This window comes from Dendropsophus ebraccatus, chromosome 6, assembly GCF_027789765.1.
Source record: "Dendropsophus ebraccatus isolate aDenEbr1 chromosome 6, aDenEbr1.pat, whole genome shotgun sequence".
Classification (NCBI taxonomy): domain Eukaryota; kingdom Metazoa; phylum Chordata; class Amphibia; order Anura; family Hylidae; genus Dendropsophus; species Dendropsophus ebraccatus.
The window spans coordinates 106,094,039-106,112,431 of record NC_091459.1 but is presented as its reverse complement, the minus strand read 5'-3'; the positions used below and the strand labels follow the sequence as shown (position 1 = coordinate 106,112,431).

The window sequence follows — 18,393 nt, the reverse complement described above, 5'->3', positions numbered from 1 at the left end:
TGACAAGATGACTGCAAGAACGATCATAAGTAACTATGATCGTTCCATGCAAATGGGTGAACGATTTCAGGCCGTTCGCAATAGCGGTCGTTTGAAATTGTTTACCGTTAACGATTATGCGAACGATCGTCCCGTGGAATAGGGCCCTTAGTCTTATTGTGCCATGACACTAGGGATGTGTCTAGGAGACAGTCTTCCTGGTTTCTCCCCACTACACTACACCTGATTGACAGGTGAGACCTATCAATGATGCCAGATGTGGCGCAGGGGGGCAGAACGAGGAGACCACCCCCTAGACACCCCCTCACCCCCACCTAAGCATTAAACATATTTTTCATTGATTTGGGAGGCTGGAGTAGTGGACAGCATAAATCCACTGACAGACATCCATTATATTGAATATCTGGACGAGGTGTTCTTTCTCTGCCGGCAATCTTGTATGTTTCTGGTAAGATGCTGGACACCATGACGGAATCTCAATGTCAATGGGACCCATCTTATACCATTGGTGTTTAGCATCCAGCACCAGCATTATTTTCATTGTTCTCCTATGATGAAGTAAAAGAACAGAAATATCTAGTGTCTCCTATGTATCCATATTGCAGAGCTGTGGTAGAGAGGACCTTAGGGAGTGCTTGGCATGAGGGGCTCAGAGGGTTATTGTGTCATCTGTAGGTTCTATTACCCTTCAGTACAGGCATTTTTGGAGTCTGGAGAAAACATGTAGCATGTGAACGTGTAGAGAAAACCTCCTTCAAAATGTTTTCCTGGGTAGAACTGCGCCCAACTTAAGTACAGTGTCGGACTGGCCCACCAGAGGACCGGAGAATCCTCCTTAGGCCCCTAGCTTTAGAACCTGCACTAACACGGAGTGATATGTTGCTTCTCACTGGTTCTTTATTGGTGGGCCCTCAGGGTCATTTCCTCTAGTGGGCCCTAGATACCCCAGTCCCGCACTGCTTAAGTAAACTGTATTAGCTCTTTGTAGGAATCTGGATAGTCCAGTGTTTGGGAGGTCATCAATCATTGCAGTCACTCATCCCTTTGTCTCCACTGTATTCCTGGTAGGGCACATACAAGGTCCACTTGGAAGGCAACTTTTTTCTTTGTGTTAAGCAATATAAATGCAGTCTTTCTACTGGAACTGCTGGTTCAATACTGAGCTATAGTAGAAAATGGTCCCAAGGATCCCAATACGTATGCAGCACCAGATATGCAATAGGGAATTATATCTGTATGTCATGCTTGAAGTAGAACTAGAATGAACAGAACATCACAGTGACAATGTCCCATTATGTTACACATAGAGTAGTATTGAGAGGTGGCGATGAATGAATGGTTAGTAATTAGAGCGCAGAGATCACAATACGTCCCTAATGTGATGGATTTTATTCCTTATCTAAAGTCAATATAAAATATGATTAGATATAAAGACGCTGCCAGAAACTGCAGCTCATGGGGAACACCTGTGTATTATGACGGCTGTATGGAGGCTATGTAAATGTTTTTCTTACCCCTCGGGATTATGATATGAATAGGTGTAAATATATTCTGCATTATGTAAGTAGTTTCCTGATGCAATAATCTGCACATATGCCAGCTTCCTCCATTTACCTTGGTTATCCTCCAGCCATAGTGATAAGAATACCATACTAACACCATACATATTGGCCAGCCCAGGAGCCACAAAGCTACCGCACAGAACTGTCTCTTCTCCTCGGCTCAGCTTTGCTTTAGAACAAATACAGAATGTTCTTTTGAGCTTAGTGCAGCGCAGGGACAGATTTATCATTGTGTTTCATCTGTACATAGTTTGCATTGTTTCATAGTGTATTGTACAATAACATTTGGACACTGGAATAAACAATCCGAATTTTAGCCTAGAATCCTCTGATTCTCTGGGTTGTCGGGGTGGAAGCAAAAACTACCCTGTGTGGGTAAACAAGTTAGACCCCTTACCAGCCTGCATAGTACATAAACATTTCTCATGTGATTAGCCATGACAGCTACAACTGTAAATAGTGGAAACTTCAGCTCCATCTGTATATATTCTTAATTTTTTAAAAATTCAACTGACTGATGTCAGGAAGTTACACAGATTTGAAAATTTTGTTTATTTAAAAATTTCAAGTCTTCCAGTACGTATCTGCTGCTGTATGTGCTGCAGGAAATGTTGTTTTCTTTTCAGTCTGACACAGTGCTCTCTGCTGACAACAGGAACTGTCCAGAGCAGAAGCAAATCCCTATAGAAAACCTCTCCTGCTCAGGACAGTTCCTGTCAAGGACAGAGGTGGCAGCAGAGAGCACTGTGTCAGACTGGAAAGAATACACCACTTCCTGCAGGACACACAGCAGATAATAAGTACTGGGAAACCTAAGTAGAAGTAATTTATCTTTAATAAATCAGTTGATTTAAAAACAAATTTATTTCTCTGGAGTACTGCTTTAAATGCATGAACTTTTTTAGGAGTTAAAGATAACCTGTTTAAATAATACTCCCCTGTATTTCAACTGCGCATACAATATTATTATATTAAATAAAGATATAATTAACTGTTGCAGATAGTAAAGAAGGTGTCATATATACATTACAGAGAGGGATCCTCCTCCATGAGCTTGAAAAAAGATCTGATGTGTACCAGTGACTCAGAAGAACTTCTTCTTGCCATAATAGAAATGTTAGGCCTTATTCACACATCTGGTGAAGTTGGATCCGGATTTTTTTTTTTTTACAGAGGAAAACTACAGAGGAAAATGGCTACAGGGGTTTAGGTAGGTCAGGCACACTACTGGAGAGGATTAGTGGGGTGTGCTGTGCTGGCTAACTGACTGGGCCTAATTGGGGATACAGTCTACTTGGGGGTCCACATGAGGTGTATACAGGGCTGTATTAAGAGCTGCTGCTGCCCTAGGCACTAAATCTGAAGACGCCCCATCTTCACGCACCTATTGGCGATACCAGACCTAACCAATACCACCATACCCCCCACCCCCCTGGAAAAGACATTAGATTTACAGGCAAATCTGAACGGGAGGAGGGAAACTAAAAAAATAAAAATAAAAAATTGTTTTTTCTGTCCCCCTGCTCCCTGGTGCTGCCCCCCTGCAAGGTGCTGCCCTAGGCACCGGACCACGGGTGCCTAGTGGTAAATACGGCCCTGGGTGTATACATGTGAACAACATAGTGGGGGGGATGCCTACTGTGATGCCTACAACAATAAAGAAAAACAGACAAGGCTTAAAAAAACAGATGCAATCATGGAAGCTTTTTCACGCTAGTGGACTTAAAGTGAGGACTGGGAAGTGCTTAAAAATCACTGGACGTGAAAATGAAGCCTTAGGCTATGTTCACACAACGTATATTTTCGTAAAATCACGGCTGTTGTACAACGGCCATGATTATTACGAAAATATACGTTACCTCTCTGTCTATGGGATCCCGGCGGGAGCGTATACACATAGTATACGCTCCGTCCGGGATCCCTGGCGGCGCCGCAAACTGACATGTCAGTTATCTGCAGCCGCTATTGAATGAATAGCCGCCATAGAAAACCCTGTCAGTGCACACTAGGTAGCAAGCGTCTGTGGCTGCACGCTCCATAGTGTGCTGTGGGGAGTTCTGATGTGGGCGCGCATGGATGCGCCTGCATCAGAACTCTGCGTCCGAAAAGATCATCTATTGATCTATTCAGAGACTGGCCGGGTCATGGAATGGCCGGTCTCCTACATTGTGTAAACATAGCCTTATTGTGTTTGATATGGAAGAAAGTGCCCATGTTTTGAAGCGCTGAAAAAAACCCTAAATGAACTGTAGGTCTGTCCTGTTAGTGTCAGTTAACAAAAAAAAAGGTGGCTTTCTAAGAACCAGTTAGGTACAGATGGACGTTCTTCTATAACATTTGTCCTGTGTATAATCAGATGGGAGGTATGCGGAGCCATGGTTGTGCTGTGTCTCCTGTAGATGGAAATGGTCCCAAGCTGTTCTATCAGCGCAGTGCTTAGAGCCAAGACTCCTTCTTCCTTCATTTTCAGTCTGTCACAAATACAACAAGGAAAGAACTATGGTAAATGGCTCCCAATGTCCACATAAAACCCTCATAGACTCTGACCGGTCTGAGCTATGTATCTTCTGATACATAAATATTTACTGGAAAGCAGAATAAAACTATAGAAGACAATGTATTTTTTCTACAAATTGTCGGAACTTCCAGATTATGTAAAAAAAACCTTGAACATTTAACTCTGTTTCATCTATGCCTGGTCAGGGTCCGACTCTCAAGACCATGGCTGGTTAGAAAGTAACCAGTGCTGCAAGTGCTGCACCAGCTTCCAGTGACCAAGCTGTCTGGTGCTGCAGCTCAGGCCTGTTCTATTAAAGGAGCATATGAGCTCCTTCATTGTGCTGATCAGTGCATGTGCTGACCCCATACACAGCAAGTACTGTGAAATGGGACCGGCTTCAGGAGAATTGGAGTGAGGAACGTAAGTATGTTTTCCCCCAGGCTAGGCATGTTAAAGGGGTACTCCATAGAAAAAAATATTTTAAAATCATCTGGTTGCAGAAAGTTATATAGATTTGTACACTCTAACTTATTCTCAATTATTTCTATTTAATAATCTCAAGTCTTCCAGTACTTATCAGCTGCTATATGTCCTGCAGGAAGTAGTGTATTCTTTCCAGCAGGGCTGGGGAGTCGGAACTAGTTTTGGCTGGAGTCGGAGTTGGAGTCAGAAAAAATTTACCGACTCCGACTCCAGCTTTAAAAAAAATCTTAGAACAATTTAAAATTGAGTTTTGATATGAATTTTATAAGTTTTGCTCATCAATATATATTACGAGCAACATTCTAATAGGACACTGGCCTTATTAGATAAGGGTGGTCAGGGAATATATCAGTAATAGGACACTGGCCCTATTACATGAGGGTGGTCGGGGAAAAGTTGTCGGTCACTATTTGGCAGTTTGTTTCTGAGCTGGAAGAGTCCATTGTGTGGGGGGAGATCTGTGCTGTTCTCTTCCTGGATGCTGGATGACTGTATATGAGCAGCAGTGTAATATGGAGATATCCTGTGTAATATAGAGGAGGAGGAGAAGACAGAAGTAGTGTAGCAGTAACCTCTGTGCTCAATGTGGTGTTTTTCTTCAGTGTTCTATGGCTGCAGCTGTGTGTGTGTGTGTGTGTGTGCGCGCGTGCTATGGCTGCAGCTGTGTGTGTGCTATGGCTGCAGTAGGCTGTGTGTGTGTGTGCTATGGCTGCAGTAGGCTGTGTGTGTGCTATGGCTGCAGTAGGCTGTGTGTGTGTGTGTGTGTGTGTGTATGCTATGACTGCAGCAGGCTGTGTATGTGTGTGTGTGCTATGGCTGACCTCTATATTACAGGTATCTGGCATTATTAGCAGTGTTTCTGTGTGTATGGTGAATATTTAGTTAGAAACAGAAGACTGTCAGCAGGAAAAGACCACCTGCTCCATCTAGTCTAGTTGTGAGTAGTTCAGGACATGGAGGCTGGAGACTGGCTGCATCCACTGCACACACAGGAGAAGCTGCTTTATATCTTTCCTTATTCCCTCAGAAGTCGCCCCAGGATCATGTAGGACATTAGGGAGAAGCTGCTGAGCCAGTGTGATAAATAACTCCCCTTGTATATGACTGGCCATTTATGAAGGAGCAGGAGTCGGAGTCGGTTCTGATAAAATTCAGGAGTCGGAGTTGGAGTTGGAGCTGCGGCTTACCGACTCCACAGCCCTTCTTTCCAGTCAGACACAATACTCTCTGCTGCCACCTCTGTCCGTGTCAGGAACTGTCCAAAGCAGAAGAAGTTTCCTATAGGGATTGGCTACTACTCTGGACAGTTCAACAAGGATTTCGAGGGAACCAATTTCCAGATCATGGGGGATGCCAGGAGTCAGACCTCTCTCAATATCTCATTTATGCCCTAACCTGTGGATACAGTGGATAGGGCAACACTTCTCAAGATTAGAATACCACTTTAAGGGTTAATCAGCGTGTAAGGAAAGTTGAGCAGCAGATCTTGGCTTGATGTCAGTAAATAGAAATATTCTTGATTAAATCTTGGGGATAAGGCCTGCCTGATGCATTGGACAGAAGCCTATTCTTTGTAAGGGTCTGTTCACACATACTATATATGTGTATTAGAGTTCTCTGGGTCATCTGGACGCTAACAGTAGGCCATATAAACCTCTGAGGATGGTTCCATTCAGTTTCACACTGACAGCAAGAAAAGATTGTGAAAATAATGTGGAACTGAAGCACAGAAAGTATTTTAGAAAGCTAAATATTTGTCATGGCACGTCTGTGTAAACCGCATGACTGTGTGTCTCTGCCTTCTGATCTCTGGCAGACATAGACATAGACTACTAAACCCTTGTGTTATACACTGTGCTTGGGCTATTTATGATGCTTGTGTTTCTGGGGATCCACAGCCACCTAAGTATTATATACAGTGCAGGGGAATAGAGTGGGGTAGCAGAAGACATGACATGAGAGTTTATGACTACCAGACATCAAGGGATGGGGAAATTGTCACTGTACAGCTTCAAATTAGGAGAAACGGTGGTGATAGGAGCGAGGAATCGACTGTAAGATCACAGAATTATATTATTCTGACAGCTGTTGAAAGACTACAATTGCCAGCATGCCCTTATATGCTTGCTGGGAGTTGTAGTTTGCTACAGCTGAAAAGACATGGGTTAGAGGCCATTTATATAACCCAATTAGCATATCAGATAATGCATAAAAAGTATTAAGATTTCTTAAAGTGGTACTCAACTCAACTGGTTTCAGAAAGCTATAAAGATTTGTAAATTATTTCTATTTAAGGCCATGTTCACACAACATATTTTTTAAATTAATCACGGCTATTGTTGCAATTTACAACAACAGCCGTGATTAATATAAAAAATACTTTCAATGGAAAATGAATGAGATCCCCGCTGGAGTGTATACACATACACATAGTATACACTCTGACTGGGATTCATTGAATAGTAGTCGCACTAGCCTGACAGGTAACACAATGGAGAGTTTGGCTCCAACCGCACTCTCCATTGTGTTCAATGGTGAATTGGAATGCGGGCGCACATGGATGCGCCCACAGCCCAATTCAATAGAATTGAAGTTTATTCCGGACGGTACCGTCTGGGAAAAATTTCACTGACACCGGCCATTCTGTGACACAGCCAGGTCACAGAAAGCCCGGTGTCTTACGTAGTGTGAACCCAGACTAAAAATGTAAAGTTTTTAAGTACTTACTTAAACCAGGGAAGGGTTTCTATGGGCATTGGCTAATGTTCTGGACAGTTCCTGACACAGACATAGGTGGCAGAAGAAAGCACTGTGCCAGACTGGAAATATTACACCACTTCCTGCAGGACATACAGCAGCTGATAAGTACTGCAAGGCTTGAGTTTTCTAAATAGAAATAATTTACAAATCTAAATAACTTTCAAAACAAAACATATTTCTTCTCTCCAGAATACCCCTTTAAAGAGAATTACTCCCATATAACATATACTGTATGTTATTGTAAATGCTGTATTACCCATAAGATAATCTAATAATGTTTATATTTTAGAATAAATTGACAACTGGCTTTTACCAAAAAGGCGTGTCCCTACATAGTCTTATATTGTGAATGCTGATTGGACAGTGTCCGTGTATGTAGGTACACACCCAACTAAACTGTCTATTTAATCGTACTTTGCCTGAGCAAATAACAAAGGTACGACATAATTATTTGTTTCCGAATTATTATTCCATGAAGAATTCAAGTATTTTTTCTGACAGACATATCAGGAGAGCTGACAGGTCCTTTGTAACCCTTACAGGACAGGTGACATTGCTTGGCATACATCTCACAATCAGTCGGAACGTTTTCTATATGCTCCTGGTGATTTTGTGTAGTCAGTCATTGGAGGACACAGCTCTTGATCCTCCATGTGTCCTGCATGTCACAGACGCTGCCGCTCCGGTGTCACTTTTCTGGCTCCAGTCTGAAAATAAACACACGTTGGTCCCAGACATTAACCTTCTGAGAACGTATTAGAGATGGGGGTTAATGATGATGATGTAGAAATGGAAATCTACATAAGAACATTATGATATAACCTCCAAGGACTTCATAGCCACTTTACACTAGGGGAGTCTATAGTGACAGGATGGCTGACAATCAAAGCTGCCTACTAAATGATCCTCGAAGTGTTATAGAGGACGCGTGAATTATCAGAACGGCTGGACACAAGGAGGAATCCACTGTACAGAGTAACCCTGCCAAGTACATTCCTCATAGAATCCTATATTTAACAATTCCATTTCCAGACCCATGGCTCTATACATAGCCGGAATAATCCCCTTTTGGGATGGGTAGGCAAAATTAGTTATCTGCAGTATATCATGTGCCGCGATGAGAGGTTCTGATGCAAAGTCCCCTGTAAAACTTTCCATTAGAATAGTTAGAATTGTTTCCCATGTTTGATGACTATATATGCTCATTTGTTGCCTTACAGTTGGCCCATATTAGTAGTCATTTTTTATCTCGTGATGACGTCATGCTTTTTTAGTGTTTGCAGCTGTTTTCAGCTGTGTTGTAAATTCTCTGCATATTTCCTTGGTTTCCCAATCAATTTAGATTAGGTCATACAATACTCTATGTATTTCATATAGGCCGGTCTTTGGTAGATCCTTTTGAACAGATAATAAAAATCTATAATGTTGGCTGAGTTGCTTCAAAGGCTTGTCTCATGAATATGCTCCTTTTTAAAGAAAAGATGGTATGGGGATCAGCTCGTCGTAGCGGGTCTGGTATCTCTAAGCCACGGTGATCATCTATTATTGCTGGGGAAGCCATGTCTGGCCAGACTTTTCCCCTGGCTGAGAATATAATGCATAGTCAGGCCAGGTCCTGCAGAGTCGCAGAGTCTGGCTTCTTAGGCAAGGTCCTGGTCATGACATCCATATGCCCTGTCAACCCTTTAATGTGTGATTTATTCACCCTTGATGTGTAAAGACCTGAGAAAGCAGTAAGGCCTTCTGCACACGTTCAGTGTCTTCTTCTGGCCTGTATATTCTTTCCCCTATCAAAGTTTGCAATCCGCCAAAAAATATGGATTGTGCATCTGTAGAGCATCCACAATCCGTATTATTTTTTGCGGATCTGTATTCTAGTATTGTGCTAGTTTAAATAAAATTCTTCGGGTTAGAAAGAAGATGTAACCAGTTTGCCTATTGCAGATCCGCATTTTTTTTGCAGACGATAGAGATGCCAAAAGGTTACAATCTGTAAAAAATAGCGGACCCCATTGACTTCTATTGGTGAATCCGTAAAAAGAAAAAAAACGGATCTGCACTAGAATTTGTCCCTGTAGAGATCAATAGGTAAAAACTCAAGTACGTAATTGCGGATCCGCAATTGCGGACCCAATTATGGAACGTGTGAATAGGGCCTAATTGTATTAGAATTCAGTTACATATTTGTATGCATTTTTTTAGCCTTGTTTCATATGGTTATATTATCGATTTGTATTAGTGCAGAAAAAAAGAGATGATCAGCACTTACCAATGACTTTTGTGGTTATTTTATTCGCGCATCACGCAACAACGGTAGCATGCTGTATTAGACAAAGAGCAACAGGGCGCTCCACTAGGCTACAGCCGTTTCACGCTGACGCTTCCTCTGGCCATTGGATTTGTGTTGTGCTTTGGGCTCATACTATATTTTTTAGCTGCTAATTTTTACATTACAAATTTGTGAGAAACAAATGATGGCATGTTCCATCAAATGTTTAATAGAGTGTTACTGTAGAGTGCAGAGCCATGTGGACATACCCAACTATGTCACATAGAGCAGATATGGGTCAGTAACAAGGACCAGTGGGGATTCCAGTCTTGCTGTAAGTGGCTAATGTACATAGGCTAATATAGTGATCTGCATGTTTGCTGAAGCCCGTGGACAGGCTGGGCAATGTAGTTCCACAGCTTAGTCACAGATAACAGGATAAAAAGATTCCTATAGATCCTCCCTGTCCTAAAGGGCTGTTGTAGCATTACTGCTGGACTTGCAGAGAATTGGGGGTTTTATAGGAAACAGACAGACAACACAGGGTTAACAGAAACAACAGTCTTTCTTTTACTTCTTTAAATGAGAGGTGATAACAGACAATTTCCACAAACAATCCAGACTCAGGGAAATAGTACAATTCACAATTTCACAGAGCTGGATGCCCCCTGAGGATTGCTTAGTATGTATGGGGGCCGCTAAACTTCTAAGTCACAAACCTAAAGTTACAGTACTGAAGCTACTCTTCTCCAAGGAGCAATTACTGGTCCCCTGGTCGGCTTCCAGCAGAATACTCCTGTTAGGAGCCTGTTACATGTAGATCTTAAACTTCTCCACAGTCTCTTTTCTTCCTTCACCCTCAGCATTGTTTTTTTAATCTGTCTGTAAATTAGTCATTTTGGTGCACAGGGGGCCGTACTATCACCCTCAGTGCACTAATGTGTCCCGCTGGCCTATCCTTCCTCATAAATATTAAAGCGGCACTCTGCAGTGACATCACTCTGGTGCTCTTTACTGCAGAGCACCGGATTAAAAGTCATAAAGCGGACAGATCAGTGCACTAAGGGCGATAGTCCCGCCCCAAGTGCACTTAAAGGGGTTGGCCACTTTATAGTAATATAGGTCAGTGTACAGTATTAGTAAGTGTACTCACTGTATATACTAACAGCAGCTCCCTGTGTACCTCATAGAGCTAAAATCAGTCTCCCCTCCTCCAGGCTGTGCTGCCCTGCTATGTTTTGTTTCTGTCCATAAAATGGCCGACATGGAGGAGCATGTGACCAGGCCCTGTCCACTGTGTCCTCCATAGACATATACAAGCTCAGTGGTGGACACAGGGAGGCGGGGCTTGGTCACATGTTCCTCCATGTCAGCAATCTTATGGACCAAAACACCACAGAGCAGGGCAGCACAGCCTGGAGGAGGGGAGTCTGATATTATCTCTATGAGGTATCCAGGGAGCTGCTGTCAGTATATACAGTGAGTACACTTACTAATACTGTACCCTGAGCAATTTTACTATAAAGTGGCCAACCCCTTTAAGTTACATATAGATTACAGTGAGATAAAGAGTCTTCTGCTGTTAGTTTAAGTGACCAGGCCTGGCCAGGAGCCCATTGGGTCTTGGAATGCAACAAGGCACCTGTATATACTTTTATCCTTGATGACTAACTTGCTGACACTAATATTCTACATGGAACAATTTTATTATAACCCCTTTAAGTTGGTTGCTATGCCTTCATACAATTTGACCATAAGATGTCAAGTAGATTTGATACAATATACAAGGCTTCTAATGATAGTGAAACACTGAATGTAAAGCTTCCTTTAAAAGGTGGCATAGGAGAGCTGATTTGCATATCGTTCTACCTAGAATTCCCAGTGGAGCATACATGGCCTAAAGGGCTTTACACATCTTTATGATGCTCTCCTCAAGGAGAAACATTAATCTGTTGGTCCCACATAGACTCTGTAAATGACGACAGTAGAACTTTAATACAGCAGTAGAAAAGTGATGACTTCAGGGTCTAGTGTCAAACAAATAGGAAGAAATATTAGGAATCCACATAGTAGGACACTGCAAATGTGCATTACACACTATTGGCTGCAGCACTTTGCAAGCACTAAGACATGTGAATGTTCAATGTTTAATAATTTTAGGCTATGTTCACACAATGTAGTTTTTGAATTAATCACGGCCGTTGTTGTTGTTTTTTTATTTATTTATTTGTATAGCACCAACAGATTCCGCAGCGGTTTGCAACAATGGCCGTGATTAATTCAAAAGATACTTTACGTTGAAAATGAATGGAATCCCGGCCGGAGTGTATACACATAGTATACGCTAGGGGCGGGATTGTACTGTAAGTGGCCGCACGGAAAACTGACATGTCAGTTCACACAAATGAAAGTGCATGCGCCCACATCCCAATTCAACATAAATGAAGTTCATCCGGCCAGTGCTACAGTTCCGGCCGGGATGATCTTCACTGACACCGGCCGTTCTGTGACCCCGCCACTGCCATACAACGTGTGAACCCGGCCTTAGACTGCATTACTTAGCACTGTTTTTTTAGTTGTTTGTCAGGTTGTGTGAATCCACCTTGCAGCTGGGGCAGTTTGCACCTGCACGTTTATTACATTTGTTTCAATGTTTTTGAAGGTGCCGATCAATTTTGTTTTTCGCCTTCTAGAACCTTGTCTTGGCCTATAAAAAATAATTTGCCTTGGGGATGGTATTATATGCCTTCCATCAAAGTGGACTTGAAAAGCATTGCTGTAGGATGACTAGCAGTCCAAACAGAATCATTTGTCCTTGTTTCATTTGACAGAGTCTGACCTCCAGATCTGTGAGCCGAAGGCCCCAACATGTTGCACCAGGAAGATGGAGGAGAGTTACCAGGCTGCAGTGAAGAGGAAGCTGGCTCATAACATTCAAGCCTTGAACTTTGAGCTGAAGTTTATGATTGTTGCTCATACATCTGCCTTCCAAGGTGAGAGCTTAGCACACCATCATTTATCATCCTGAACAATATGTGTAGCCATGATGCTGAACAGTTCATGTGTTAACCATCCTAATTTCCTTTTACATGAGGGCATTGACTCTACAATCTCTACAATGAATCCTGAATGAGTCCGCTCTTTGTGTGCAGTGATGTAGCTGGCCGTGCATTCTTTTTCTAGAAAATGGATATACAGTAACTTTCAAGTGGTGTTAACCAATTTTGTAAAGTGTGGAAGTAACTTCTTGAAGCTGATAAAATGTAATTGCCTGGGTCAAAACATTTGACATGGACGCTTTGATTCTATTGATCATAATAACTCCAGTCAATGCATAATATTAACCTCATGACTTTACTATCGGAGGAGACTAGCGATGATTGGAAGAATAGAACCCTTTGGTATACAGCTATTTCAGGGTTCTCACCGCCCATCGGTACACAACAGCATGTTGGTTGCTTTAGGTACTATGGTAAAACTTTTTTCATGGGAGCATTGCCTGACCTATAAGATTGCATTAACCCATCAGGCTCACATCAAAGGCTTCTTACCCAGCCGACCAACAGACAACAGACAAAGGCTATGTTTAGACCTCGTATGAGACCGGCCGTTCTGTGACCCAGCCGGTCTCTGAAAAGATCATCCAAGCCGATACTGCAGTACCGGCCGCATGATCTTTCGGGCCGCATCAGAGCTCCCCACAGCACACTATGGAGCGTGCGGCCAGATCCGCTCGCTCCATAGTGTGCACTATCAGTTTTCTACGGCGCCACGAGAGATCCCGTTCTGGAGCGTATACTATACGTATATGCTCCGGCCGGGATTCCATAGAAGACAAAGCAACGTATATTTTTGTGAAAAGTACGGCCATTGTTGCCGATTTCAACAATGGTCGTACTTTTATGAAAAATATACATTGTGTGAACATAGCCTAAGGGCGGTGACCCTGGAACAGCTGCTTACGGATGGATCCTCTTGCTTTTGGAGAAAATTTGGGTTTGGGTTCTGGTTAAGGAAACTACCTCCAATGGGTTGAACTAAAATGCCAGCATTTGAGGATAGCTACTATGGACCATGATGAACTGTGACAGAACAATAATTAGAAAGCCCATTATTTTTTTGGTCTCTCATGTTTTTATGGTCGCCCGTGTGCCGATTGTTCTGCTTGCCAATAGGGCCATTGGTCCTATGGATTCAGCATCTGGATCTTCACTGTTAGAGCTTGCAGTCATTGTGAAAGATATTTGCCATGCTCAGCTTCATACCATCTTTATTAAGATTAACAATATTAGGCTACCAGTGCTGGTATCAGTTAGCATGGCTGAAATGTCATTGCTAAGAATTGAATCTCATACATACTCTTACTTATCACTTGGAAAGCCTGTATCATTTTTAGAAAGTGTTAATATATAGCAGGCATGTCTGGTTTTGTTTTTACCAAGCAGGAAACCGATATTTCACATACGGAAATTCCACAGCATTGATTTATTGCAGAAAGTAACTGTCTATAGTGAAACCTCTTTGAGCCAACCACCCAAATTTGCTCAGATGGTTGTCTATAGGGGTTGGCATCTCAAAGAGAAAAGTTTATAGAATGAAGGATAAAGTGTCTAATGTAGTCAGTGAATATATACAGATCATGATGAAAGAACCCAACATCCTGTCTTTTATCAAGTGTCAAATTGCTGATCCCCATCATATTATCCCCTCTCATTCCTTGCTCCAGAATGGTTCCCCATCTCATTCCTAGCCCATACAATGGCTTTCTATGTCATTCCTGGCCCCATTCATGGCTTTACATCCCATTCTTAGCTACAACATGGTGCCTAGCTCATCCCTGGCCCTCAATATGGCCACCATTTAATTTCAAGCCCTCAGCATCACTCCCTATCTCACTTGTAGTCCCTTGCATTGTTACCTTCTCATTCCTAGTCCCCAGACTGGCTCCCTATTTTATTCCTAGCACCCAGCATGACTCACAAATTCATGTATGGCCCAATTCATGGCATTTTGTCCCCTTCCTGGCTCCATACATAGCTTCCAATCTAAATATTAGCCACATGGCGTCCCATGTCATTCTTGTTGCCCAGTATGGCTGCCATCTTATTTCTATTCACGAGCATGGTACCCTGTCTCATTCCTAGTCCTTTGCATGACTCTTCTCTCATTTCTAGTATGCAGTATGGCTCCCCATATCATTCCTGGTCCCCATCATGGCTCTCCTTCATTTTCTTAGACACTTGCTTGGCTAACCCTCTTTTCTTACTCCCTAGTATGTCTCCTCTTCCCAGCACAGCATGATGTGGGCTGAACCCTCACCATCTCTGAAATCTTCTCTCCTCCTTCTTTTTCCCCTATGACATTCGCTGGTGCATGTAATACTCCTCCGTATGCTCTTTCATCTCCAATGATGCAAGGCAATGCAGACGGCATCTTTCCCTCTTTGCTGTTCCTTGCAAGTTTCCTCTTTTTTGCTGTAGACTGTTGATGTGGTGCTGAACAGATCTACATCCAGATGATTCAGGGAGTTCCCACTGGCAACATTGCTAAAAAATAAGTAGCCTTGGTTAGATTGAGGGGTTGGTCTACTTATAAAGGGACAGCGTAAAATATAATGGAAGAAATGTTGGTCACAGAATAAAAATGAAATGGTCTGGATAAGGGGTTCTCAAAGAGGTGGTCCTTATTGTAATTTAATTAAATTAATAGGTTATTGTAAACATAACAAGGTATTTCATAGAATTGGGTGGAATCTGTGTGACAGCTACTGCTGCCTTCTTTGTTAACTTGATAACTTGTATATACTTCAGTGTCGAACATTCATTATAGGTTAAGTGCAGTTGGAAGCTATTACCATCAATCATTTGAGTAATATGCATGTGTATTTAGTGGAGTGAAGAGGACTCAGTTTTTCAGACACCTGCTAGCTGTCTCCATCTACTGTATTAACCATTAATTGACTACAGGCTCCGGGTGTAGAAGATTGAATACTTCTATATTCCTGGAACGTTATATTTTTCTGAACACTCCCCGGACATCCACCTACATAAAGACTCCTATTCTTTACCCTGACCCAAAAACTTGCACAGCTAGCTTCTTCCCTATAACTATAACCAACCCTACCCCCTCATGTGTCCCAGACGCTCCACTCCCTTCCCATAGGGATTTGCAGAATTTTTGCAAAGAAGAACAGCATGACCCCATTTTTAGCATACTTCTTGTAATGTGAGGACCGCTCTTTCACCTGAAGCACTTAAAATATCCTTGTAGATGTTGTAGGCCTGGGCAGTGTTATAAAGATCTATCTGATGAGACACATTGACTGTATGCAATGAGAGTACCTCAGGTACCACTAAAGTATCCCTTGTCCCGGAACCTATTGCAGTGTTCTGCAGGAGTCATCTCTTTTTCTGTGGAACAGTGGCCGAGATAAATTTCCTAAAAAAGAACAACCATGGCATCAGTTCAGATATTTGTTTCATTACAGAACAGTCCCAGTAGACAAACACATTATTTTGGGAACATTATACATTAACAAGGCCCTGTTAGGTGCTCCCCAGCATGACTTATTCACACATAAGCTTCTTAGAAGTGTTTGAGGTTTCTCAGCCTTGTTAAGGATTTGTTTCACATTTTTAATTTTCCCAGGAGTTTTTTGTGCTTTTGGTGTGTATAAACCAGATGGAGCTCTTATCGTAGCATTGACATATTGAGGATGCACTAAACAAGAGAGTCTGGTTAAATACTAATTTCAATGTATAACACCGGCTGTTCTGTGACCCAGTACTGCAGTACTCACTTCTGCTGAATTCGGATGCTAGCGCATCAGTGCAGGATCTCATCCGAATTCCTCGCTGAAATTACAAGTCCTCTGTGGCCACTCCGGCTGGGATCGCTATCAGACCCGCAAAAAACTGATATGTCAGTTTTTGCAGGGCCGCTAGTGATCCCGGGCAGAGTATATACTATGTGTTCCCTCTACGGATTCCCTCTAGCTGCAGCACAATGTAAGTTAAGTATTAATCACGAATGGCAAACAATGGCAAATTGCAAAATGGCAACAACGGCTGTGATTAATACTTAACTTAGGTTGTGTGAACATAGCCTAAATAATACTTTCTTTTGTTATCCTGCAGAATATCTTTTTTTCACAATAGGTGGTATAGAAGTAGTAGTCTCACCAGGGCTTTGTAATTATAAATGGAGTTGGGGGGGGGGGGGGGCTGTTACACAGATTGTGCCTAGGGGTCCAAGAGACAATATTATTTTATTGGGCACCATGAAATAATATTTAGAGAGCAAAGAAACAAAGGCAGGGTAGTCCCCAATGCTTTTGGGCCCTATTACACCAACAGATATCTGACAGATTATTTTGCAGATTTTTGCAACCAAAGCCAGGAACAGACTATAAACAGAGAACAGGTCATAAGGGAAAGACCGAGATTTCTCCTTTTTTAAAAATCCATTCCTGGCTTTGGCTGTAAAAATCTGTCAGATATCTGTTGGTGTAATAGGGCCCTTAGAGGTAGTGCTGATTTAGCTTTCCCTCGGTTTGGATTATAATAATAGTTAATTACCTATATTTCTTGTATTCTTTACATCTTATATTCAGAAAAAAATGAGTGTGTCCTTAGTCTAAAAAAAGTTTTGATTGGGGTCTGAGTAATCTTAGTGATCTCCCAGCGACTCCTAGCAATCTCCATCTCACTGTACAAAATGAGCTCCATAGATTTATAATGGAGCTTGTCTGGTGTAGTGAGATGGGTGGCCAGGGAGTGCAGTGCATAACCACACGCTTGTCCTGGCTATATCTAGAGATCAGTGGGAGATCAGACCTTTGCGACTTGTCTCTGCAAAATGTCAAACGTTTTTTGTATTGACAGGGACACTTAAAGGGAACCTGAATCTAACCTGCTAATAGCCCACTATAGCACCCACATGCTGTGAAGGAAGGTATGTGTGTTACCTTCTTCCTCTGTGCTGGTCCTGCACTGTTAGTCAGGGTACACTCCACTCCGGAGCATCCTTAGGAGCACTGCTCCGTCATCTGCCCCGCCCCTTCTAATGATAATCAATTGAGGGGGTGAGCCGGATGACGCTGCAGTGCTTCTGATGGTGCTCCGGAGCAGAGTTTTCCCCAACTAACAGTGCATTAAACATGTAATAATATATGCATGAAAATATGTAGTTTACTATACTAGAAATACAGTAAGGGATATCAAGGTACTTTATTCCACTCCAACAGAAACCAAAATGGCACTCATTTTAACTCTTTTTGACCTAATCAGGCCTATAGCTATGCTTGATGTATGTGTCAGGAGCTTTACCAAAGCTTATGCATGAAACATGATCATATAACGTGATGTGAACAGGGTCTTACCAGATTAGAACAACATCAGGTCACAGGAAGCAAACAAAGAATGGATCATGAAAAATGCATAGGTCTCATCACTCCAATATATGGTCTACCTGGAAGCTATGAGGATGAACGCAGCATAACAATAAATGGCCACATATTGCTTCACTTACAGATTACTGCTGACATGTAATCCCTACGCAATTGGAAACATTCCTCAAGGCATGACTGAAAATTTGATGCTGTTTATGACTCCTTATGTACAGAGACTGTGTGCCGCCATTTTCATTCTAAGCTTATCTCTTCATGCTGTAGACTTCTCCTGCCTTCATTTCCAGATGGAAAAAGGAGGCACTTCCTGTCATCCATATTAATTCACATAGTAAAAATATCTGTCAGCCAACCGAGACTACATGCCTATATGGAATCAGATTTGACATTGCCCCCTATCCTAAGTAAAAAC

General features: G+C 42.2%; 1 protein-coding gene across 2 annotated transcripts in view; it reads left to right on the top strand.

Annotated features, from left to right (window-relative positions):
• Positions 1-18,393, top strand: part of LOC138795873 (glypican-5-like) — a 172,883-nt gene that overhangs the window by 11,437 nt on the left and 143,053 nt on the right. For both annotated transcript variants that reach the window (XM_069975547.1, XM_069975546.1), the window contains exon 2: positions 12,406-12,567. In XM_069975547.1, the coding sequence (XP_069831648.1) occupies positions 12,406-12,567 (162 nt within the window). The remainder of the gene's footprint in view (positions 1-12,405; positions 12,568-18,393) is intronic.